This window comes from Lagopus muta, chromosome 2, assembly GCF_023343835.1.
Source record: "Lagopus muta isolate bLagMut1 chromosome 2, bLagMut1 primary, whole genome shotgun sequence".
NCBI lineage: Eukaryota > Metazoa > Chordata > Aves > Galliformes > Phasianidae > Lagopus > Lagopus muta.
The window spans coordinates 55,398,617-55,424,386 of record NC_064434.1 but is presented as its reverse complement, the minus strand read 5'-3'; the positions used below and the strand labels follow the sequence as shown (position 1 = coordinate 55,424,386).

General features: G+C 40.6%; 2 protein-coding genes across 12 annotated transcripts in view; one reads left to right on the top strand and one right to left on the bottom strand.

The window, feature by feature from the left end:
• Positions 1–10,645, top strand: part of MAP7 (microtubule associated protein 7) — a 94,371-nt gene extending 83,726 nt beyond the window's left edge. For 6 of the 7 annotated variants that reach the window (XM_048938337.1, XM_048938333.1, XM_048938332.1 and 3 more), the window contains 7 exons: positions 207–399; positions 1,331–1,432; positions 2,008–2,058; positions 2,156–2,213; positions 4,961–5,099; positions 9,618–9,844; positions 10,617–10,645. In XM_048938337.1, coding sequence (XP_048794294.1) covers positions 207–399; positions 1,331–1,432; positions 2,008–2,058; positions 2,156–2,213; positions 4,961–5,099; positions 9,618–9,844; positions 10,617–10,636 — 790 coding nt within the window. In that variant the 3' untranslated portion in view covers positions 10,637–10,645. Of the gene's footprint in view, positions 1–206; positions 400–1,330; positions 1,433–2,007; positions 2,059–2,155; positions 2,214–4,960; positions 5,100–9,617; positions 9,845–10,509 lie in introns of all 7 variants that reach the window. The other variant, XM_048938334.1, reaches the window with a different exon arrangement.
• A 185-nt stretch (positions 10,646–10,830) lies between these two features.
• LOC125690194 (uncharacterized) overlaps positions 10,831–25,770 on the bottom strand; it is a 28,638-nt gene continuing 13,698 nt past the window's right edge. For 2 of the 5 annotated variants that reach the window (XM_048938338.1, XM_048938339.1), the window contains exons 9-14: positions 24,767–24,900; positions 21,013–21,141; positions 18,332–18,446; positions 17,311–17,445; positions 15,546–15,671; positions 10,831–14,657 (exon numbers count right to left, since the gene is read on the bottom strand). In XM_048938338.1, the coding sequence (XP_048794295.1) occupies positions 14,536–14,657; positions 15,546–15,671; positions 17,311–17,445; positions 18,332–18,446; positions 21,013–21,141; positions 24,767–24,900 (761 nt within the window). In that variant the 3' untranslated portion in view covers positions 10,831–14,535. The remainder of the gene's footprint in view (positions 14,658–15,545; positions 15,672–17,310; positions 17,446–18,331; positions 18,447–21,012; positions 21,142–24,766; positions 24,901–25,770) is intronic. The other 3 variants (XM_048938340.1, XM_048938342.1, XM_048938341.1) reach the window with 2 other exon arrangements.

The following is a 25,770-nucleotide window of genomic DNA, read 5'->3' as shown; positions in this document are numbered from 1 at the left end:
TTTATGTTATTCAGTAGGGCACCTACCATCTTTGGTGCCTGCTGGAAGCAGAAGAGATGGCTTGGCCTCACCCTGCTCAGATGTTTTTGAGGTTCTTACGAATGAAAAAACAGTGTAGCCTTTCTCCAGCTGTTCTGCAGTGCTGATGTCTTGGATCAGGAGTCAGCTTTTTTTCTTTTTATCTTATGCTTTTTTCATGATTGCAGGCAAAAGAAGGAAGAGCTGTCCCAGAGGATAGCTGAAGAAAGAGCTCGCCGAGAAGAAGAAGCTCGCAGACAGGAAGATGAAAAAAAAAGAAAAGATGCAGAGGAGGAGAGGGAAAAGGAAGAACGGCTGCGTCGACAGGCAGAAGAGAGAGAACAGAAGGAGAGAGAAGAGATGGAGCGCATTCAGAAACAAGTATGTTCCCCTCTTGGAATTTCTGTGCAGCACCTAATTTAGAGGGGTACTTAAAATAGAAATGCTACACAGTGTGAATATGTGTGGTGTGATGTGATGTGTGTGGCTGAATTCATCTCATGGAGTGGTTCAAAGAGTAAAGATGCTTCTTCTTGATAAAAGCTTGCAGTTTTTGATTAGCTTGTTTTTGTTTTTTGTTTTCTTGTAAAAGTTGCTTATTTTAGAACAAATCCTGTGATGAAAAAATCAATAGGGTTGTAACAGCGGAAGTTTATGAATGGTGCTATGTGAGAGAACTGTTTGTCCATGCAGTTGTAGAAGGTCTAGAGACCAATATAACCACTGATACCTCATACCTGGAAACGTTCAAGGCCAGGTTGGATGGGACTGAGCAACCTGGTCTAGTGGGAATAAACTGTTATAGTAGTTCCGTCGTGTAACACTGTCATATTAAGGCAGCAAAGCATTTCTACAGTATATTCCAGTGAAGTTTTACATTTAATTTGAAAAGCAGGAATTGAAAGCTTGTGCAAATGTACCTGTGGCTGTTTGTCCTTGGCCTCACTAAGCAATAATTCTGCTGGCCAAATAAAGCATTCTACTTCTTTTGACTTCCAAAAGCATCCACCACTCAATACATGGATTTCTTGAATGCTTTGCTGGCTGCTGTTCCAGTGCTGAAGGTTAGGAAATGTATTTATCATCTGGTCTGCTGTCAGTACACACCAGTCAGAACAGGCAAAGAACCTTATTCATCTCTGCATGTTATGCAGAACATAGATTAATAAAAAAAGTGCAATTCAGTCTGAGAAGGTTGTTCGCAGATTTAAATCCCAAGGTGTTGCAAATACATATAGATGAGTGGGTATCAGTGTAAATCTGTCCTCAAATAGTAATTTTTTCCCTTTTTTTGTCCACCATCTCAACTCAGAAAGAAGAGGAAGCTCGCCTACGGGAAGAGGCAGAGAGGATTCGATTAGAACGTGAAAAGCATTTCCAAAGAGAAGAGCAAGAGCGCTTGGAAAGGAAGAAGGTAGATGTGTGGGTAGATAGGACAAGGAGGAATGGTTTTAAACTAAAGGAAGGGAGATTTAGATTAGATGTCAGGGGGAAGTTTTTTGCAGAGATGGTGGTGAGGTGCTGAAACGGGTTGTTCACAGAGGTTGTGGATGCCCTGTCCTTGGAGATGTTTAAGGCCTGGTTAGATGAGACCCTGGGCAGCCTGGTCTAGTACTTGATCCAGCAGCTGGCAATGCTACATGCAGCATGAGGTTGGAACTTGATCACTGTTGAGGTCCCTTCCAACCCAAGTCATTCTGTGATAAGGTTACAGTACATGCAGAGAAGCTGTAATTCATCTAGCTTCTACCTCTGCTGTAGGAAGTTATTCACAAAGTTAAGGTGTCCTTAGAAAAGCTGTGGTCCTCATCAGTGTAGCCTGATGTGAAAGTACAGATAATATTGCCAAGAGTAAAAAAAAAAATAATAATAATAATTTCTTTTTGCAGTAAGCAAATGCAACTTTGGTAAACAGCAGTTATGATTTGGGAGAGAAAAATTTAGATTACTGCCAGCAAACATTATTTTCCTCCTTCGTGTTTTTTGCAGAGACTTGAGGAGATCATGAAGAGAACTAGGCGTGTAGAAGCTGTAGATAAGGTCAGTGCCACAAACTTGTCATGCATAAATAGTGGGCACATTTCAGCTCCTCCCTCTGGTGCAATTTTTAATGTATAACGTTATGCTTCCTTTGTAGAAACCCAATGACCAGCAGAATGGACATATATCAAAGGCAAATAATTCTGGAGAAGCAGGTATTGTATTTAACTGTACCCTGAGTACAACAGGTGAATAAATGCTTATTGAGCACAATTGCAGTTAAGAAAACCATTAGAAGAGTTAACTGAAGTCTTAGTAAATGTTATTTAATTAGCCTTTCTGTATCGGTAATTATCCATTACTAAGTGGGTCAGCTGTTTCAGTAATTTTATTACACTGGTTTAACAAGAGGGAGCTGCTTACCAAGTTTAATTATTTATAAAATTAAAAAAAAAAACCACACGTTAACTAGTTTAGTTTTTACAAACTTGGCCAGTGATTTTTACAGTTTCTCTTTTCATAGTATTAGAGATATGATCTGTCATTAAAACAAACCATTCACAATCCTAAACATTCCCCCACGCTTTCTCTTTCACACCTGCTGCTTTATTCACTTGATGTTAATTTCTACATCTTTTCTTTCAAAATTCAGCTGTTGCAAAGCCTTACAGTCTCTCTGTAATACTCACACTCAGTCTTTTCTTCAATTCTGTTTCCACTGTTTTGGTGTTTTTTTTTTTCCTTCCCCTCTGGTTATTTTAGGTAAAATTTAATCTGAACTTTAATACTTAGAATAAAGGAAGCAACATAAAAGTTACCATATATTCAACAATAGGCAAATACTAATTAGCAGGATTTAAATATACTGAAGACAATCTGTCAAGTAGCTTAAACTGTAATAGCGTAATATAACAAGTGATGATAATCTTTATTTCTCTTTTGTATTTGCATTGAGTAACAAAAGAGGACAGATAACGGCACTGGCTGCTCATACTCCTTTTTTCTCCTTCGTGTTTATAGTTAATGTGCAAATGAGCACTGCCAGAAAACTATTTGACATGAATTTCAATATGTGTTTGGAAATTATTTGTTTACATATTATCTTTTTGATTAAAAAAAGAAACAAAACAGTTTGGGAACTGCTAATACAGAATGTGTCTGGAGTGCCATCTGTTACTGCAGGCACTGATTAAGTTGCTGTCAACCATTTAAATAATTCTTGAAAGTAAAAATGGCTTTACGACCTGAGGCTTGTGCTTTCCTTCCAGAGGCAAAAAACCAAGTAGTCAGTTTTTGAGGGGAATTTCAACCTCCATTTCTGCAGTGCCAAGGGAAAGCTGGGATCCATCAGTGATTGGAGTAGAAAAGTGCCCTCACTCCTAGGGCTGCTTTGCTGTTTCTGACTTTGCTTTATCTTGATGTGATATTGAATTGAAGACACTAATGGATATACTTCAGCCAGCTCTAACTTTCCATAGTACATACCAACAGACTGCTTCTGACCATTGGCAAATCACAGAATCACAGAATGGCCAGGGTTGGAAGGGACCTCAAGGATCATGAATCTCCAACCCCCCTGCCACATGCAGGGCCACCAACCTGCACATTTAATGCTAAACCAGGCTGCCCAGGGCCCCATCCAACCTGGCCTTGAACACCTCCAAGGACGGGGCATCCACAACCTCTCTGGGCAGCCTCACCACTCTCTGGGTAAAGAATTTCCCCCTGATGTCTGACCTAAATCTCCCCTCCCTCAACTTATAACCATTTCCCCTCATCCTACACATATCAACCCTTTCAAAGAGTTGATTCCCCTCCCCTCTGTAGGGGAAAATCCCTTTAGGTATTGAAAAGCTGCAATGAGGTCACCCCGCAGCCTTCTTTTCTCCAGGCTGACATTCTGTTGCTATTTTCTTTTCTTTTCATTTTAAATCTTACTGTTTGGCAAAAAGTGAAGAAACCTGTATAGGAGTGGCCAAATCACACAGTGAAACAAAATCCATCACCTTTGTGTCATTTGTTTGAGCTCTGCCTCAAAAGAGGAAATAACTCTGGCTTTCCAAAGCAAAAGAACCAGCCTTCTTTTTAAATGTTAAAACTGACATAACTCCCACTTGGTCCATCTGTAGCAGCAGTAATCTGTAAGCTATTATCTGTATGGCTAATATCTTTTATATAAAACCAGATTAAGGCACTCAGCATCGAAGACTTCAGTCCAAGCACTTGGGTCATAGCAGAACAGGAGCTGTGAATGGAGGGCTCTCAGATGAGGTGCTTTAGGTGGCCTAGATAAGTGCATTGAAGCCTATGAATACTAAATTGTTCTTATGATTATTGTAACAGGTGCTAGAGTCCAGCTGCTTCCTTTTGCAGAGCTATATATGAATTACTATGGCTGTAGGTAGAAAGCAGAAGACTGTAGTTATACTTTAGAAGAACATCCTAAGGCAGGCCAGTGACATCATATGGTCATTGTGTGTCATCCAATTTTAGGTTGCTCTTTGCAGCATTTTATGGTTGTGATTTAGTACCTGTTGAAATCTCCTTCCCGTGGAGATTTTCCCCTTGTTTCTTTTTGGTTTACAGCTAGTGATCAACTCAGGAAACAAGAGGTAATGCTGATGTCCCAGTGTTCTCCTATTCCATTCTTTATGGCATTTTGAAAAAAAAAAAAAAAAAAGTGTAATGTCCTGTAAGATATCATCCTATTTTGACCACCAGGTGAAGTGCTGATATTGTTTACGTGACTGTAAACTGATTGATTATTACTACCAACAAAGTTTTAACTTTGAATTCTGTGAAACTGATATGTCCAAAGCTTGACAAAGAAAGCAGAGGGATTAACTAAATTTCAAAAGTGTAGCTTACCTTAGCTGTGCTATCTTTTGTAGAAAATGTTTTATCCTACTTTGAAGGAAGATGGTGTTGCTTAGTTGTATGAAACTGTGCTTTCTCCCTCTAGTCATAACCAGTCCTACATCTCCCATGGAACCTTCAGGAGGACCTCAGCTTCAGCATGCAACACAATCTCCAAACAGCGGGAAACCCGTATCCTGCACACACATGATTGTTTCACATCAACCCCCCATAACTATGGACAGGTAAGAGGATTGTTGAGTATTAGAGGGTGTTCACAGGATAAGAGTTACTGAAGTAATAGATCATTTTCTCAGATCCATGTATTCATTAGCTAAGTAAGAGACACAGCTGTTTAATCTGCCACTTTTCCTGTTTATTTTTATCTTTTCCTGTGTTCAGAAAAGAATTTTAACATCTTTCACTTAACATTTTTACCAACTGAAGAATTTTGTGAAAACACAGTTCATTCTTTGCAGTGTTTGAAAGAAGGTGTTGCCAGCAATTATTACATAAATTGAAACTTAATTGACAGGGCAATTCTCTTTGCTTCTTTCCATGAATTTAGCTTCATACAAAACAGTCTGGATTTGCAGGGTTAGTTAGTTCTTGACTGGAATAGTGAACACTGTGCTTACAGCCTGGATGCTTCGGTTTGTGAATTGCTTGAAGAATCAGCAAGTTATGATTGTTAAACAAAAGATATAGAACTACTCATTTTGACTCTGTATTTTGAAAGGAAAGTTTGAGGAGGCAGATATTTAACATTAGGAGCTCTTTGTATTGTGTGGCGAGTCACTCAGATTTTGAGAAATTATAGAAATGCTTGAAAGCTCTGTGCTGAACCAAGTGAAATCTGTTACATAAGCATGAGCTGTCAGTTACTTCAATTTTAGTAAGAAAAGCAGAAAGCCAAATAATCCCATAGCCCTTTCATGTTTTATGCAGGTAATGCCAGAATATGCATGGAAAAACTTGAATGTGGAAAGCCATCTCACAGTCTGTAATGGGCAGTAGGCTTCAGGATGTGATTGGCACTAATTGAAGGAGGAATTTGCCCTCTCTGTCCCTCCATATGCCTGAGGGATCTTAGCCTGCTGTCATGCTGACAAAGATGCTCCTGCTGAGATAAGTTCTGTCAGTGACTCTGAGCACTGAACTGCATTAGATGAGCTGCATAGAGCTGTCTCATAATTATCTCAGGCAACGATTAATTGTTAATCACTCACAACCGTAGATGCACCTTGATGTCTGTAATATAAAATGTGCCACACTAATGAATGCTGTCATGTAGCATCGTATTTGGTATCAAAGGAGGATCTGAATAGCCAAAGTGAAGAGTGAATAGGTAAGACTGAAGAGCATGAACAAAAATTCAATGTGTGTATGAGGCTGAGGAAGGAGAAAGTGATGTGCCAGGATAGAGTGCAGAGGGACTGTCTGCTGTAGAGGAACATCCACCCTGAATGGGAAGGCAAGAGCTAAATTACTTCATAAAATCGTGGTGTTAGCCCAAGCAGCTCGGCAGACTGTTGGAAGGAAGACACGGCAGCACAGATTTTATCACATGGTGAAAGCCACAGGTGCCAACACCATTGCTACTGCATCTTGTGTGCCATATCTAGCACCTAGATATACCTGATATTGTAGCATATGCAATAGTAATAAATATAGGCGGTGTTCTCTGTGAGCATCTTGCTCCAGCCCTACAAAAGATTTGGCTTTTATTTTGATGTTTTGAGGGTGAGAAAGCTCAGATTTCCAACCAGAAATTGAAGTCCCCCTTTGCTTGGGGGATTTCTAGAATATGTGTGTATGGGCAAGAGGAAGGAACAAAGGACTGAGTCCCATTAAGGCCTATAGCAACCATCAGTCTCATTGCACTTCCTACAGTGGTGTGCCATGTGGGAGGTTCCAAGCTACAATCACTGAATTCTTTTCATCCAAGTGTAGTGCAATGGAAAAGGCAACACTAAATATACTTCTAAATGAAGCTTGTCATGGAAATTTCCCTATTAGATAGTAAAGCATCTAGAATTACTCATGGAGATACTACATTATTAATGGCTTACGCTTCTACATTGATTGTGGTGGCTTTGTGGGCTTTTTTCCCAGCAAATGGAAAAAGTGAGTTTGAAACATAGTTTGAAAATAGTATGTAAAGGTAAAATATTTTCAGACTTTTCATATATTATGAAAGATTCCAATAAAATTTATTCCAGATCCTAATTTTCTCATGCTATACTGAACAGTAAAATCCTGAGAGAAGCAGAATGATAGAGTTTGGGGTTGTAAACAGCTACAGAACTCATCTTTCACTTGGAGTTTTTTGTTTGTTCTCCACTTCCTAATTCTTTGCCAAAGTTCCCGGCAGTGTTGTATGCCTGAAAAGGGTATATATACAGTGCTGTGCTGAGCACTGAGACATCACTATAAGTGGAACATAAGATGGTAAACACAGGTGAAGTAGTTCAAAAATTGATTCATTTTTTGTGTTCTTTGCCTCAATGACGCATAGAGGTCATTTAGGGAAAAGAGTGTAAAGAGGGGAGGGAAAAAAAAAAAGCTAAGTACCAGGAGACCCTCTAGGCAATGAAGGGTTACTATGTGTTGTGGTGCAAGTGCAACCCTAGGCTCAAGTAGTCCCAAAGCTGCTAATTACCAGAAGCTGGAGGGCATACCAATCTCCTAGGAATTTGTCTAATCTGCTTTTGAGATTATGGCCCCTAAGATGTCCAGTGGAAATGAATTCCACCGTTCAGTTTTTCCCTTTATTTCTACTAAACATCTCCTTAATGATTTGGTGGAGTGCCATCTATATCTTATAGCATAAAAACCAGAAAATATCTAGTCATAATTTTTCCCTGGCTTCCCCCCCCACACCCTGTCCCCCCTTTGCGACTATACAGATGCACATCTTGAAAGAGAACTTTGAATTCTGAATCCTAGTATGACTTGATGTGTAATACTGACAAAGCAGTGACCAATAATTATGGAGAACTATTTATCAAGTTAGCGGGTCAATCAGAAAAATAAATGTAACTTTGCAGAAACAAAAGGCTTCTCTTCATTGTGCCAATACTCCCACAGATAAATGTACTGCCTAATTTCAATGCAGGAGCAAACCCCATCTTCCCCCCTCTTTCCCACCCCCTCCATCAGATTTTTTAATGCTGTGTTATCCTACCTCTGGTAAGGTTATTGGCAGAAGATGGGGATGAGATAAGTAACGTGACACCTTATAGCAAATAATAGCCTAATAACAACATGTGATGGAACAGTTTTTATTAGTATTAAAGCATTTCACAGGTTGTTACTGAGTGGATCTCCAGCAGAAAAGGCTGGGTGATGTGACATGGGGTCTCTTGCAGGCAGAAAGCAGGGTCTCTGGGTCTGTTTTCAAAGCCATGTGCAGTGAAACACTTTCCACGCTCACAGGCTGAAAAAAAAAAAAAAAAAAAAAAAAAAAAAAAAAAAAAAGAGAAGAAAAAAGAAGGGAAAAAGAAAGAAAAAGGGATTGCCTTGCCTTTCTGGAAGGGAACTGGTGATAGTTTGAAAAGCTGGAAAAGATTTGATATGAAAAGCAGCATGCTATTCTTACAGGAAATTTGGGCTTCAGATGACGTGTTACCTACTGTCTTTTTAAGTGCAATATTTGTTTTCCATTGTTTGGGAAGTACTGTGAAACAATTCTGTAATTGTAAAGACCTGGCCACCCTAGCAGGCTGGTCAGTGACAAGAAAGCTTCTGCCAATTGCAGGTAGAATTTGTTGGGTTGTTCTTGTTTGTTTTTTTGTTGTTTTATTTTCAGACTAGTACTTGTACTCTCAGGAGAAAACAAGCCTGTGAAACCAAGCCACCTGCTCAGAAATGGCCTGAGGACATTGATAGCCTTGTTCAAATCTAGGAAAATGCATCTGAGCATTTGTGCTGAAACATTTCCTAACAACCTGAAGAACTGTGATATGGGAACACATGCCCCCGACTGCCAGGATCTGGCAGTGAAGGGCTTTCAGGAAGCGCCTATAAAAGATTACATGAGTTTGAAGTGATAGTTGGGCACTCCCTTTTTCTCAGAGAGCTTTGGGTCCCATTACTGTCATCCTGTTCACCACGGTAGCACCTTAGTTCCTCCCCTGTGGTAAGACACGGGATTTGGATTTGACAATACAGCAGCTAATAAAAGAGTCAGGAGAGATGTCAGGGCTGACACAAGGTGATGTGTTTTCTCAGAAGTGTAGGTGCACCTGGAGAGTGTTCCCCGTGAGTTGGGGAGATGTGAGGGATGCCAGTAGGTGCTGCTTTTGGTCTGGGCTGGTCATTGCACGAAAGAGTCAAGCTGTGCCTGGAAAATAAGGCCCAGCTGAGAGGCATGAAAAGGAGAGCTGAATTGGTACAGGAGTTTTTTTCTCTGGGTGAGTGGCAGGTAGAAGAGGCTGCTCAAAAACTGGAGGCAGGTGGTGATCCAGAGTAACAAAAATGACAGTGCCCTCGTCTGAGAGCAGTTAGACTGATTTGCAGTATGAGGAAGGGTACCTCAGCACTCAAATATGGCAGTGCTTATGAAAGCCAAGAAAGGCCACAAATCCCACTACTTGCTGTAACAGCAGCTCATCTGCCGTGGTAGTCATGAAATTTTCATTTCACTGGCTAAAAGAATGCTGTGGATTAATGCAAGTTTCAATTTGTGATATTGCTTTAAGAAGGACTATTCTTGTGTTCTGAATTAAGCGTATGATGAAATACTTATGTTTCTCTCTCAGCAATCTCAACCCAGAGAAAAATACAGAGGAAAATGGAATGTCTGTGCAGAATGATAACTTCGAAGAGATCATAAATCTACCTATTGGTTCTAAACCATCCCGCCTGGATGCCCTGAACAACGATGGAAGCGACAGTCCCGGAATTCCTCTGAATCCAATTTTAGCTTTTGAAGATAAGGGGACTCTTTTGCCTCAGGTAGACAGTGTTCAAACACATCAAACAGCAGGTAAGTTTGCCTTAGTTCACTACAGTTGGTGATGTGGATCTAGAGCTTCTCCTTGACACAGGTTGAATAATTCGAGCGTTTTAAACCCAAAATTCTTTGTGGAGAGGAGCAAATCTTCTGTTTGTAAAGCTATGTATACCAAGCATGCAGATGCTGTGTGAATTATGATGAGTCCTCATCTTTTATTTGAAAGGTGTTCTCAGTTACACTGTGCTATTTGCCTTTAGGAGTTGCTTGAAAACATTTGCCCTGTGCTTTCAAGTGGAAATGATAACAGTGACAGCTGTTGTTCTTAGTTTATGATCTGCAATCATGTTCCAGTTCTGCAGATGTAACATCTGAAATGCATGCACTGAAAGGGAGCTGGTAGCTGCCTTTTATGTCAAATTCTGAATGACTGCCCTCATCAAGTTCTTGCTGCCATGAATACTGAGTGGTGGTTTGCAGCACAGCAGATTTTTTCTGAATTGCATTGTAGCTTTTAAAAGATGTTGGGTAAACAGTTATTAGCATAAGAAATTAAATTGGGCAACCCTAATTTACCTTCTCTTGCCTAGAAAATATAAGAAAAAATCATCTTTCAATAAAATATTTGCTTAAGTGCGTTCTGAATTAAGCATTCCTACTCTTTGCTGACCTGTCATTTCCGATGCCTTCTGTTGTAGAAGTGATCTGATTATTTCTTCTGAAGAACCAAAGGTGACAAAAACGTCTCTGCAGTCAGTGGGAGTTTCTTCCATGCAATGAAGGAGTGTTTTATTTTTCTCTCCAGGTTTTTTAAAGATTTCTTGAACATCTTTTTTCTTTTTGGAAGGACTTTAGTAAAACCAGCAGAAGAAATGATGGACATAGACTTGGATCGCCTTTCTAATAGTTTTCATCACTAGAAAAATCATGCTTCACATGCATTACTTAATACAGCTTTTTCCAATGAGCTTTTTCTGTTAGTAAATGGGTATTTCTGCATTCCTGAGAACACAAGACACTGGAATCTGAAAGCAATGGGCTGATTCGGGTAGTGGGGCTTTCTCTTTTTTTTTTTCTTCTTTTTTCAGGTGGGTGTTGGTTTAAAAGGCATAATTGTAAAATTGGCAAAGAATCTTTTACGCTTTGTGGTTCTGATACTTGAAAATTAAATACCTCATTGCTCTACGAGTAGAGTTAATGAGGTGTTTTATTTAAACCTGTTGGTTTAAATATTATTGCAGAGAACTCTAATTATGGGGGCAGAGCATCGGCTTCTGTATCAGGTTCTTGTAAATGTAATTCCTACAGGGACGTTCTGTAAATTGAGATGTCACTATGATCTTCTCACATTTTTTCTCTAAAAACACAAAACGAGGCAGGTTTTAAAATGTGAAAATTTGAAAGCATTATTTTTTCATGGACAAGAGGAAAACCTATTGTTCTCCTAGATGATGTATTTATGAATTTTGTTCAGTACAGAAATAAATTGTTTAATTGAATAAATTAGAAAAATGTAATAAAATGGTACTGCAAACTTGATTATTTTTTTGTTACATTCACGTTCACAGTACTATAAAAGATGTGCACAGGGAGTAACCTTGTTCTGAGTCCTGTAAATTGCTGCTGTTCCCAATGATGGAAGACTTTTCCTTTGCCTTATCAGACGATTGAAGACTGTGTGAAACCTGAAATAGTTGATTTTTTTGATGATAAAGCAGGTTTGGGGAATTTTTTGGTTTTGCTCGTTTCAGAGCAAATGGAAAATGGTCATTGTTTGTGCTTTGTATGTAGCGTGTGATTTTTATAATGCACTACAGTTTGAGTGATAAGAGGAGCAATGCAAGTTGCTTTCTCTTTAGTTTCATGCTGATTTCTACCATCATTATGCCATCCCTCACTTTCAGTTGTTGTTGAACAGAACAGTAACATTGTGCACCTTTCTATGCTGTGATAAACCGTGCTGTTGCAGGCAGAACTCACGGGGTATTTGAGTTGGAAACATCAACCGGGGCTTCATGCATTGTTTGTTGAAGTCCCTGAGTAGATCCATAGCGGTGGAAATGGGGTTTACGGGGTTTCGGTTCGTGCTGACAGAGAATGGCCACTCAGATTCCTGCACCTGCCTTTAGTGAGCACTGAGCTAGGCTTATAGGAAGCTGTGCAGAAAGTCTGTGCTTGCAGAAGAAATCTTCTGAGACAAAAGCGGAAGAGTTCTTGAAGAAGTGACTTTCTGCTGCTGCCAAGCGTTCATCCTACACAGGAGATGGGATAAAAGCAATGGAAAAGCAAAGAAAAAGAGACTTATCTGCCAGAATGCATGGAAGCTATTCAGTCTATTCAGTCAGAATGCTTTCAATAATAGTTCGTGACACAGTAAAATTAATTGGGTTCCATACTCACTTTCTTTAATTTTCCATGTACATAGCCACAATATTTTAAAGTGTCCAAAATATGTAGTTTTCCTTTAAACCTTTATAGCATGTGAGTACCAAATAAAACTTGTTTGAAATATTTCTATTTCTACTTTGATTTTCTTGCATACTTGAAGCGGGAGTCAGTCTGTGGTGGAAAACTCTTCTTCATGTTCCTGGTATGCGTAAAACCTCTTTAGTTTTTAGTTTTCCTCTGATCTCTTTACTGAAAAATCAGTACAGGATTACTTACAGCTATGAACACAACAAAGATGTTGCCAGTAAGATTTAGCTTCATTTTTTTTGGTCCAAGGATTCATTTAGGCCCAGGCATAAGCTGTATTGATCTCGACTATTTTTATGAGACATCAGAACACTCACTTTGCTGTTTAAAGCACAAAGATGAAGAGATTACTTCACTTTCCATGTGGTTTTTGCACTGGACTGCAAATAAAACAATGTATAATTATATTAATTCCAGATTTGCTTCAAATAAAAAGGGAAAACAAATGTTCTCTTTCAAGGACCCAGCTGCAAACTGAAGTCCACAGAGTGGGTATAGATGTAGGTGTGAAAGCCCAAAAATATGGAAAAAAAAAAAAAAAAAAAAAATTAAATCTTGGGTTTAACCCCCTTCTTTAAATGCTGGAAGATTTGAATATTGTTATCAGTAATAAGTGCAGTATAAAATGAATGCCAGCTTTTTTGCCTGCTGTTGCATCTGTTTTGTTATTTGTATGTTTGGAATCAACAGTTCTGAGAGGTAGAATCAGTAGTTGTAGAAATTAGAGTTTTTCTGAAGGTATGGAGTAGCGAGTGACCTTTCACAACAGCTATGCTTCTTGCAAAGATGTTGAAGTAAAGTTTGCAATTAAATAGCTAAGAAAAACAGAGAGAAGACACTCCAAAGTCTTCACTTATACCACAGTGGTCATAAAAAGTTGCACTGGTTTTCTGTTTAGAAAATAATCTAAAATCATCCAAGGAGGTGGCCTAAAGTTGGAGATCTCCTGCTTTCATCCCTATCTGCATCAGTCAGCTCCTTTTGGTCCTCTGTTCTAAGAACCCAACTGCACCAACATGCATCAGTAGGTGCATGGGTCTTTCATGTGATGTTTCTAAAGAAATTTCCTGTCTGCCACACATGAGTATTGAAAATTCCATACTGCTTTATCTAACAGCTATCTGTTCTTTAACTAGTTTTTTTGCTGTGCTGTAGAGAAGCTTTTACCTGTTTGGGGCTGGGTTTGTTTGTATGTTTTTAGACCTTATAATTGGAGAGAATTTGCAATTGCTGAAATGAAACTTTACCCAAATAAAATGTCTCCCCATGCTCCTAAGCTCAGCTTAAAGATTTGGGCCAAAGTAAAATGTTATAGTGAGATCTTAGTTGGCAGATGTTTTCCTACATCTCACTCAATTTTTATTCCATGTTTGTAGCCAGTAGCAACTCTAAAGCTGTACTTTTTTTTTTTTTCTTTTTAAAGACAGTTTCTTTTAAAAGTGCAATCTGGGATCAGAGATTTGCCAATTCTATTGTTGTAAAACTACAGTATTCCAGCCAGTCTAACAAGAAGCTTCAACCGGCTTCCTGAATTTAAAAAAAGAAGTGTATGTTTTAAAGGAGGAAATAGATTATTACTGAATTATTATTAGTAGTAGACAACTATTAATAGGTTAGCTTTCTCCTAGAGATTAAATCATTAACAACAACAAAAAAAAAGCAGTGCTCCACAAGTTCAAGACTCTGGACTTTAGTTTGTGGGTTTGTTTGTTTGTTTGTTTTTTTCTTCTGAAAAATACTGTTTTGATTGGCAAGAAGATCCATGAGACAGATTCACTGCCCCCTGGAGAATAGGGAAGGCATGAGCAGTCTGAACCTGTATACACATCACGAATTCAAGACAGATGAATTTAGAGCTAAGCATACTACTACATGTATTGGTCCTCTAACTTCTTTCAAAATGAATTAACAGAGTATAACATTTATGTGTAATTTTGTCGAATTTGTTCACTTTCCCTTTTGCAAGTACCTATGGAAATAATGTGCCATTTGCAGAAAACAGATTTCTGTCTTCATATACGCATTTCACAAGTCTTTCATGGGAGCTGTTATATTGTGTTTGCTTTTTGATCTGGTCCCATTCTTGTTATTGGAACATCTCTGCTTTATAAAGGTGCTGTGCACCATGTTCATAGCAGGAAATTGCAAGTAACAGGAGCAGTTAAGCTACAGGAACCAATGAAGACAGTCATCTCTAAAAGATCAGGCTCTTGAATCTGGTAAGTTTTTTAAGCTATCTGATTTAAATATTAACTATCTGCATGGCAAATAGCTGCCCTAAGGAGCTCTTGAGTTTCTTCTGTCTGTTGACGGACTTGCTCGAGGAGTTTGGCCATTTGGTTTTTCCTGAATGCTAATGAGAATTCTGGATCTGAAGACAAAAAACGAGTGTTAGGCAAGCTGCAGCAACTGCCCTCTTCAGATATTTTCCCCTGCATTTTAATGCATGTGCTTAGAATGCTTCTATTTTAGGTTAGATAACGTAACTTTCTTACTACAGTATAAAATAAGTATACAGAAAGGGGAACAATATCTTTGTGCCACACCAAGCAGATGGACACTAATTCAGTTTTCATCCCTACAACCATTCAAGAATGTTTGCTGCTAAACTTCAGATCCAGAATGGCGAAAGCTGTTTCAGTTGGCAAATTCACACTTCTGTACTGATTCTGTACAGCAGATATACACAAAGATGTATCAGAGCTCTGGCTCCGTATTTGTAGAGATACACACTATATATTTATTATCATTATAATTTATTATCATATTGCATTTCTCATCTGTACTCAACTTGTACTTAAAAAATGATTTAAAAGCAACAGAACCAAAGAGAGAAATATATTAAGGAGCAGAATTTTAGTATGGAAAATACGCAGCTTTCCAGCTTTTGCCATCCATGTGATCTGCTTGTGCTTGCTTAATCAAAATAAATTAAGATTTTAAATTTGAAAAGCTTTTAGGCTGAGTACCATGGATCCTCATATTGGAAAAAAACATCTATACCCCACATCCTGTTTCCTGCTGATCTAAAAGTTCAAAATAAATAAAGTGTATCTGCATTTATTCTAAGATACTCTTTCTTGTTTTAAAACAGATAAAATAGTTAAGGTAGCAGCTGTCCTTGGGCTTCTTCTGCTTGCTTAGGCGAGCAGAGCTGTCAGTTTAGGGGTGTAGGTGACAGCCTGTGACAAAGATTTGCCTTTGCTGCTGATGGGAGCAGGCAGTGCCCCAGAGGTTTGGCCTGGCGATGAAGACGTACCTGCCTGCAGCCTGCAGAATGTGGAAATGGCCAGCTGCTGGAAGCGAACCTCTTGGTGGGTAAGAAAATTCCTGAGGTAGGCCTGAATCTCAATGATGTGACACTTCAACAAAAGCATCATCTTTTCTGCATAAATAGAAGAATAACTGGAGATCAGCAGGAGCTTTTAAAACACTTCCATAGCTGTCTAATGTAACAACGCTTCAGATTGTTAATGACAGATCTGCCTTCAGTTACAACCTGTGTCACTGCAGAGAATGGCAAAGGGCTTCCACCTGCAGCCATTAATGGTAGCACTGGTTCTACATGGAATTGATGTGCGGGATTTCTGCAGAGGGGGCAGCTCTGCCAGGGAGTCTGTCCTTGTTTGCTACACGTGCTGACACATACGCTGATCAGCTTCTCACACTGACCAATGCAGCATGCTGCTGCTGGACTCCATCACTGCTTTGCTCTGAACATCTTTTCTTGCAGATCTAAGAAATGCTCAGCTGCACAGAGTAAGTGGTCATAAAAGTACTTGTCTTCTGCTCATTAAAATTATGCTCTCTTCATTATCTGTAACGGAAATTTACATAGGCTACCTTCTAAAAAGACACTTTATTGTTCCTGCTAATCTATTCAAGAATTAAAACAGCAGTGTTTGGTTCACCTTCCTGATGATCCTGTTTCATCTTCCTCTTGCTGGTTGGGCAGAGGAATTGATCTAAAAGTTTGGAACACAGCTGTAGTGGAAATGCTAAGTCATGACCTGAAGCAGTAATTGAGCACCTGGTGGGAAGGCAGGGCCAACCCAGGTAAGTTCAGGTGAATGCAATGCACCTGAGTGACCAGAAGGGGTGAAGCCAGGATCTACCCCTTTCCAGACCTTGCTGAAGGGTTGGCAGTGGAGGTGAGAGCATCTCTTGCTGGAGATCCCTGCCTACCTGACGCTTTCCGAAGGTAAGCAGCTCTTTTCCTTCATTTCATAGAATTATAGAATCGTAGAATCACAAGGTTGGAAACAACCTATAAGATCATCTAGTCCAACCGTCTCCTCATCACCATTGCCACCACTAGCACTAAACCATATCACGCAGCACGTCATCCAGATGCCTCTTGAACACTGCCAGGGACGGCGACTCCACCACCTCTCTGGGCAGCCATTCCAGTGCCTGACCAATCTCTGAGAGAAATAGTACATGTCTAGAATTTCTACATCTGTGGCTGCTGTATTTGAGTTTCTTCTTATTTGCTGTAGCCACCCTGCTGTAATCTTCTATTATAGCATTACAACAACTATCCATGTCCTTGCAATTGCCCCTTCCAGCCTCTGTTCCAATATGAGGGGATGCCATCATATTGTATATGTGCTGGCAGAGAGAATCAAGCAAAAATGCAGCAATGCCTCTTGTCTGCAATGTGTTCTCACTTCTTTAATAAGGAGTATTTTACACCATCCCACCTTTCTACTTAAACCTCTCTTTAAGGACCTCAGAATTGGCTTAGAAACTAGCTCTGCAGAATAGAAGTGCTTAAAGAGGGCAGCAAACGCCTCACCCAGACCCTCTTTGGCTAAGGTCTATTTTCATGGCTAAGTGTGTATTTCAAGGGTGACTGGAGGCTCTTTTGTGCTAATGAATTGGTTGAAACCAGATGGAGGATGATGGAGGAATGTTAAAGGTTGTTCAGCACCTGTCAATTAACTCCTTTGGAAAAAGACTCATTGCACTTCAGACAACCATAAGTGCCTTTGAAAGCACAGTTAATGCTGTGTGACAGTTACCGTGATCTATCATGTGGTGGATGATGGAGGCAGCTTGAAAGGATGTCTCGGTATGTTCCCGTTGGCCAGCCAGTCTTACCAAGCGCTTTGTCAAGGGTTCATTCATCCATTTGACCATGCATAATGTGCCTCCTTCTAGAAGGCAAAAAGGTGGGAGAGTAGTCTGAAAATAGAAAATCCAGTGCCCTAAAAAAGAGTGTGACTAATCTGCCAGAACCCATATGTCTAAGTAGGAAATCTTTTAGAGAATTGAAGAAACGAAATAAGTGCTGAACCTTTGTAAATAAGTATTTCCAAGTTGTAAAATATGGCCATGTCTTGAAGTTATGCTCTCAGTAGGGTATATGGATTTGATTCATAGAAAGCCTGTTGGATTTTTATATCATTGGGTTTGTGCTCTGAAAGGATGCATCCTTTCAAACTCAAGATCCACTCTGACCTAGTTGTTTCTGTCCCGCAGCTGCTGAGCACCTCTTGTGGAACTAAATGAGGCATGTCATCAGTTGCATGGCAGTTACAAGAGAGGAAATGTTTGACAGATGATATCCAGTCCCAGAGTGAGATGGGGAAGTTTATACTTATCCTCTGTGTCATGAGGACAGCTGTTTGTTGAGGGATGGTAATTTGAGATCTCTTATAAAATCCATGTGCAATAAATTCAAGGAGATAAACACACTTGGTATTTTAGTCTCTTTATCCTTTTAGATTAGCTTCTGGCATTGTGAAATGAATTCAGCTGAGAAATTGGGTGACGTTTCAGATAACAGTATGTATGTATGGCAGTGAAGTTTGGCACAAAACGTTTTAAGCAAAATAATAATTAAGCAGTTCAACAGAAAAAAAATGCAAATAATGGAGCCAGTGTCACCAACCAGTAAGTTGGATCTTTCTCTCCTTGCATATGACGGCAAAACTCCCAGTAAATTTAAAAGAAAGATCTCGGCTTCAACTCCCATTAGAATTAATAAAGGATGTGTGCCCTTCTCAGAAGAAGCCATTTATGGTGAAGCTATTTCCCTACCTTGCTTTGCCAGCTCAGCAAGGCAAGATGTCACATAATGAAGAGAGTTTTCTTCAACGTCAATAGAAAGCATGGTCTGGAGGAGACCTTCAACACATGGGCTCTCAATGATTCTCTGCAATGAGAAAAAGATAAACATTCAGCACTTCCATTGTATTTTGATGGTGTCCAAGTGCTTTAGAAATACTTAGTATCTCTTTGCAATACTGAGGAATAAGACAATGATAATGTCAATGTCTCTTCTCCCAGCTCTAATGCAGCCAAGTGACAAGCCATAGATTTACAGAATATCCTGGGGGGGTCCCACAAGGATCATTGAGTCTCGCTCTTGGCTTCACACAGCACCATTCAAAATCTAAACCATATATCTAACCACCCTCGAACTCCACCAGTTTGGGGCTGTGCCCAATGCCCTGGGCAGCCTGTTCCATGCCCAGCACCTTCTGGTGAAGAACCTTTCCCTAACCTCCACTCCAGCCCTCCCCTGACACAGCTCCATGCTGTTCCCTCGAGCCCTGTCGCTGTCACAGAGAGCAGAGATCAGTGCTGTCCCTCTGCTCTGTGAAGAGCTGTAGCCATTACAAGGCCTCCCCTCAGCCTCCTCTGCTGTGGGCAGAGCACACCCAGGGACCACAACCAGAGATCACCTGATTTTAAGTGTTTCTCAGGGCCTGCACTGTCTATGGAATGTTTTCATGCTCACAGATCACTTTGGAGCTTAAGGATTTCTTCGACCTATTACCAGTGTGTCAGGCTGTATATTACAATCAGGCTATCATTTGCTATAGACTTGCAGCAAATTAACGAGTGCTCCAGAGCTAAGCATGTGGAAGTTTATCATTTTCTTTGCATCTGAGGCTTTGAAAGCTTTCTGGTGTTGAAATGCTCTGATCTGTGGAAATATGAGGGAATGTGACAAGCAAAGGTGAGTTCTGTTTCTGCAGAGTTGTTACATATTATACGTTTCTGTTTATCCTTATTTTTTAGTTTGCATCTGCTATGCCCCAAACGTCATGGGTATCTCTACACTGGAGTTTATGTTTTAGATAGCAAGTTGAAAACAGAGGAGGTTGAGCCTGTGCAAACCTGGACAAAAAGCCCTGGAGACCAAGGAATGAATTCTGAGCAAGTCACCAGACTTAATTAGGGAAGTTGCATCTCCAGCTCATAGGAAAATCCTAAAGATAAAAGCTGCTTACGACTCCATGAGGGAGCTCAGATGGCCATCAACAAAAAGAATATCTTCTTTTGTATTCTAATTTTATATTGCAAATTTTTAACTTGCTGCTTAGCAGCTGAAGCTGGCTTCAAGACTGCTGCCTTTAAAGCTGCTACAGCCTGTGTCCTGCTGACACAAAACCACTGCTTTCTTCCCCTCTTGTGACAAGGACTCTTATGTGTCTTAGAATTGACCTTGGAAGCCTGGCGCTCCTATTCATTTCTGTGAGTTCACTTCTGAAATGAGTGCTAAATACATTACGTGGCACCCTGCAGTGCTTTCATGAAGATGAACCAGCTCCCTGCCAAGGACAGAATAAAGTCACTGAACCTAACTGATAAATGTGGTAGTTTTTTAAAGCAGCTTTTGAAAGCATGGTCCATTTTCACTCTTATTGTGGGCCTTGAGTTTGAAGAAATGCATTTCCTTGCAAAAATTGATTTCACAACTATAAGAACTATTTTAATTCCTATCTTTGCTAATGTAAGTGAAAAGCTTTATTGGAAACTGACATTTCCAATCCCTGCTTAAGACGTGCTGAAAGGTTTGTCCCATTGCTCATTATTAGTTAGGTTCATAGTGTTATAGCAAAGTTTTCCTCTTGGATGGTTTAAATCTCTTCCTGTTGCACTGAGTGCTCTGTTATATCATGGGAAAGCAGGCAAAGGATTGCTAGAACAGTCTTTGCAGTAGGGACAACTTTATTTTGTACTATGATTTGGTACTTCAGCCTAACCAAATCTAGACAAAACTCAGCAGAACACAAGAACTGCAAGAATGAGAATTATCAGTATGAAAAAAGAAAGGACAAAATGTCCCTAAACCTGAAATCAGGTAAATCACATGTAGAAAAGATTTTGTTTCAGACACTGGAGACATGTAAGCAAAGCAGTCTCTGCAACTAGCTGTAATTGGAAAATGAGCAGGGAAGTGCATCTGTAGGTATGGATTTCACTAGAAGCAAATTCAGCAATGGAAGCCTTGATAGCATCTTGGCACAACATGTACTGGGAGTGAGTGAAATTAGATCAGTTCTGAATACCTGTAAACAGGTAATTAAAGGTATATGAAGAGTGACAGCTAGAAAATCAGGATTCAGTTTCTAACCAACCAGGGGTTCTCCTGGATGGTTCCTTAAATTAATTTGAATGATCTTTGTTCAAAATATGTTTTGTACCTACGATGTGGTCACTCAAATTAAGTAAGTGTATCACTCACAGGAAAATCAGACATTTCTTGTTTTCTTTAGCATGTTTGCATTGTGTTGGAAAAATATGGAAAGATAACTTTTGTTATGACACATGAGGTCCTTTTATTCATAAACACATTTTCGTGCAAATTATACTTAGTGTATCTTTTATAATAACGAGAAAATCTTTCTGTGGGTAATGCTGATTCTTTGTAAGTGTAACTGCAACCTCTTCGGGTACAATTCAGTAAAAAAAACCTAAATGGTACTCACCTGTCTGTTCTTGGAAAGGTTCAGGTTTTTGATGATGCAAGCAGCATGGCCAGCAATCACAGGGTCTGTTGTGTGCACTGACAGGAGCATCCCCAGGCTCTGCAGTAGCTCAGTGCACACCAGAGCATCCTGAGAAAAGCAACCAGCATTTCCATTACATCCCACACAGACAATGCCAAGCACAGTGATGAAACTTAGAAGCAAACAGTAAGTAGGTTGGACTTAGCTCTGCAAGAAAAGCATTACTTGGTTCATTTAAGCCAACAGCTAAGTGGTTGTGACCAGTGCCTTTTCTCTCAAAATATGACCTACTGTCTGGCAAGGGAAAATTATGGAGATGCAACAGCAGCAGCACTGTGTCTTTAAGTATCCCAGCAGCTTAGCCAACAGTAATGGACTGTACATTTAGGCCAACTTGTGATCAGTAAAGTGCTCTGACACAGCATCTTCTGTGACAGTACATGTTTCTCTATTCTCTGACGGATATTTTAGAGAAATTTTATGTTTTCCCCCTGAAAGTAGTTTTTCTCCCATATCAAATGGGTTTGCAGCACCAGACAGGTAGGTTCCTCAGCAGTATTCGGGTTAGGTCTACAGTTGAAAGCAATGTAAGATTTCCTCTTGGGAAACCTTTTCCTTTGTCTGTTCTTTATGTGATTCTTGTGTAGCAGACTATTTTATTTGCGTTACTTAGAAATTGAGACACTTTTGTGTGTTTGGTGTAAAACAAATAACTGGTCCTATATATAATTGGAGAGAAAAAAAAAAAAAGGATAATTCTGAACTTGAAAATCTGCTTCAGGACCACTGAAGAAGCACAAAAGGAAGTTTTTAAAAGTTTAACATGCATCTTTCTTTCGCTTGGGTTAAATGACAAAATATGTCTATTAGAGGCCTGGAGTAACTCCCTTATGAGGAAAGGCTGAGAGACCTGGGACTGCTCAGCCTGGAGAAGACTTTGGGGGAATCTTGTCGATGCTCATAAATATCTAATGGGCAGAAGTCAAGTGAATGAGGCCAGACTCTTTTCAGTAGAGTGCAGTGACAGAATGAAGGGCAGTGGGCACAAACTGGAGCACAGGAAGGTCCATACTAACATGATGAAGAACTTCACTGCAAAGGTGACAGAGGGTGACTGGAACGGGCTCTCCTGTTGCAGAGTTTCCATCTCTGGAGATATTCAAAACCCACCTGGACACCCACCTGTGTAACCTACTGTAGGGAACCTGCTTTAGCAGGTTATGTGATCTCAGAGGTCCCTTCCAATCCCTATGATTCTGTGATTATATTTGTTTTTTTTTCTTCATGTCACCTGACATCTTCACTTCTGTTTATTTTAAGCACTGTCATAACCAGCAGTATTAAGATAAGACATGGAAGTAGATGGAAAAGGCAAAATTCAGAGCATTAAAGAATCCTGTATGTAGGTGTGGCTGTAAACTTTCTCTAATTCTGTTTTCACTTGTCCTGAAAAGCAGAAATCACATAATTTTAGATCATCCATTTCAGTTACTGTTAATGTTTTCTGTGCTTTTGGACTGTATGTCCTCTTTTCTATGTTATCCTATTGACTGTAGTATCCTTATTTAATTTGCTACAGCACGAGAGGAGGAAATTGTCTATAGACTCTAAATGAACTTTCCAATATGTAATGACTTTCCTGCCAAGCCTCTTCCATCTATTTAGACGTATGCCAGCAAGTGACAGTACTCTGAATTCTGCTGAGCCTCCTTGGCAGGCATGCAGCTGGGATCCAGACTTAGTTGGCTTGGTCCTGCGCAGTATGAGAGGCTCAGGAGAGAACTCTGAGTACAAGTGGTTTGGTGGTTCAAGTGAGTACTGACCAAACTTCTCCTCAGGTTCAAAATAAAAGAGTAAGGAAAAGCATTCCAGCAGGAACTGTGCTCAGAATTGCAATGCTGTGCTCAAAATCCTTGGGTAGACAGCGCTTGTCAAGATGAATATTATCGTGTTCATCAGGCAGCTCGATGGAAAAGCAAAGCTCTTTGTGCCTGGAATGGAAAGTCAGCAGCATCACCTGGAGCTGACACGTCCTTGTCAAAGGAATGTGACTTTAAAGGCCACTTCCCACAGACACTGACTCTTTCCTTAGAATTTTAGGGCTGGGTTGTCCTTTGGAGAACTGAATAAAATTCTCCCGTAAGAGAGAAGTTGTTCAGTGCTCCCCGGGAACCACTGTCAGCAGCCAGGACAGTGACCAGAAGGAAGGGACGGGAGCTAGTATGAAGCATTCCTGAGGGTTTAATTCATGGTAATGAAAGGGCAGATGAATCCTTTCCTATTGTATCCTTGGCAGCATTAGCAGTAATTCAAGCATCACTTGACTCGGTGGTAAAGGTTAGCTTTGTGTGGTGGTTTGTTTCCTAACAGCTGTTCCCATGGAGAAGTCCCTCTTTCAGACGCTCAGAATTCAGCCTGGCTGAGTGAAAGAAACCTTTAAAGGCCTTGAAAATCCAGGCCACAGAGATGGGGAGGCCTGGGGAGAGTGAGGTCAGCCCCTCCTCAGAGCACGTGGATCCCTCGCTCCCTGGGGACAGCCCTGCTTGCTCACTGCAAAAAAACAGTAGATGTGATTGGATTTTTGCTGTGCAATCACCCCCAGCAATATTTTAGCAGTAGGCTTGCTAAGATCAAATTGCATTCAGTTGCAGCAGACAGTTCAACATGCCACAAGGACACGTGGTGCTAATGTGGCCTGCACAAAACCTTTGGAAAACTCGGTTCTCTGATTGTGGCTCCATGGGCATGAAGCTTTCCCAATTTTTCCATCATGTCCCTGAGTTAGAGGAGGCACAATTCATTTCATACTGTGCCATGTACATGCGACAGGATGTGAGGCACCAGGTCTCCAGTGCCCTGGGGAAATTCCAAGTCTCAGCCCCACCTGGGCCCAGCTGTTGTCACTGAGGCTGTCACTGCTGCTTACAGTAGTGTGACAAGAAAGGTCCTTGCTTTCTTTTTTTTCCTTTATCTGCCCAAACTCCAGCTCCCCCCATGAGATTATTGTTAGCTTAAGCCACCTAACAAAAACATTTCATATCTGTGTTCCTAAGGATGACTTTATCACTCGAATGGAAAAGCGTGTTTAAAAATGGTAATAATAATGTCTGCCACTACTTAGCAATTTGGTGCTTCATGTGGAGGATGAAAGTACAGCAGGCGTGCTTGTGTTGGCTGTTTGCTGCAGTTTATTTTTAGCCAGTTCTTCATGTGTTTGCATGGCATTACACAGCTGAATGGTAGCATTTGCTTTGAACATGGGCAAAGAAACCATTCTGTATCTAAGGACACAAAGAGTCACAGGAAAGTTCTATTGAATTAGCTAAACATTGATGGAGTTTTAAATTATCTCAAGTCTAATTAAAAAAAAAAAGAAAAAGAATGTCTGCTGACAATCTGGAGAACGAGGGGAACACAGGGAGTGCAGGGTGGTGTCCACCCAGCCAAGCAATCTGACACCCATCTCTACCTTTTCCCTCCCCAGGGCCTCTTCACAGGTAATCTAATGAACTACGGGATTCCCAGCTTGCCACTCACCACAACAGATCGTCTCCTTGGGTAGAGACAGTGCAGCTGGAGTAGCAAAACCTCATCATTTGGGGCAGGAACGGGAAAGGTTGGGAGATCTCACAGAGCGTCTTGGCACACCTCACAGAATGCTGTAACAGTGTTAATGCAGGCAGTGGCCAGAACTGTTCTTTCCCTCTGGCACTCGGGGGACAAGCTGCCATACCTGGTTATGTGGGTGCTGGGACAGCACCCAGAGCAGAGCGACAGCTGCACGACACGCATCCTCACTGCTGGACACCAGGAGAGAGCACAGCCTGGGCAGGACATCCTTGGCAACCAGCTCGGCCTGTGTGTCTGCTGTGTGCAGAAGGTGATGATGAAGTGTGAGGACATTAGAGGGAATAGGTGGTATAGGACAGTGCTCGGTATTTCGTTATCAAAATTAAACCTCATTTGGTCTGGCTCATTAGGCCAAGAATTAATACAGGTTTGAGAACAGTATGCAGCTTTGGACACCCTTCATTTTATGTCTAAACCTCTGTGAGAAAAAATGAGGGGCATTTTCTGAGCAATTCATTGGCCTGAAACTCTGTAGAAGGGCAGACAGACCTCCTTGAACACACGCCTGTCTCAGTCGCTGTCCTTCTACAACATAGCAATCTCAAAGTCTCGAAGACCAGAGACACCAAGGAGCAAAGAGCAGGGCCTTTACTCCCTGCCCCACCATCACTGTGATTGCTTGATAGCAAGGTGCCTCCACAATTTCTAGATGAACAGCTTACTCTGAGCCCTAGGGCTCTAGTGCTGAACATGCAGCTCCTCTGCTTTCATCTCCAGAGTATGTTGTAGAAATGGATTGGGGTACTTAACAGGATAGGATTTTTTTTTAAGAGGATGACAAATGCTTGGGAGCGAATTACGGTTAATGAGAGATTCATGCCTTAGGAGAGGGCAGGCCCCACTCAAGCATCAATTTCAGGAGATGTTCTGTCCTAATCAGGGTTATAAGGACTGGGAAATGTGGAGGGGAGCAAAAGGCCCCGTGCATACAAGATACGTGCTGGCTCCCTCCCTTTGGGTACTACCTCTTGTTGCCTTGGGCAGGTTTAGTTGAGTGCACGCAGAACCTCCCTCTTCCTGCAGCATCCAACTAACATGCAAAAATGAAGGTGTCTCTGTTTTTAATGGGAAAAGTTGCCAACCCACCATGCTCACTACAAAAGCCAG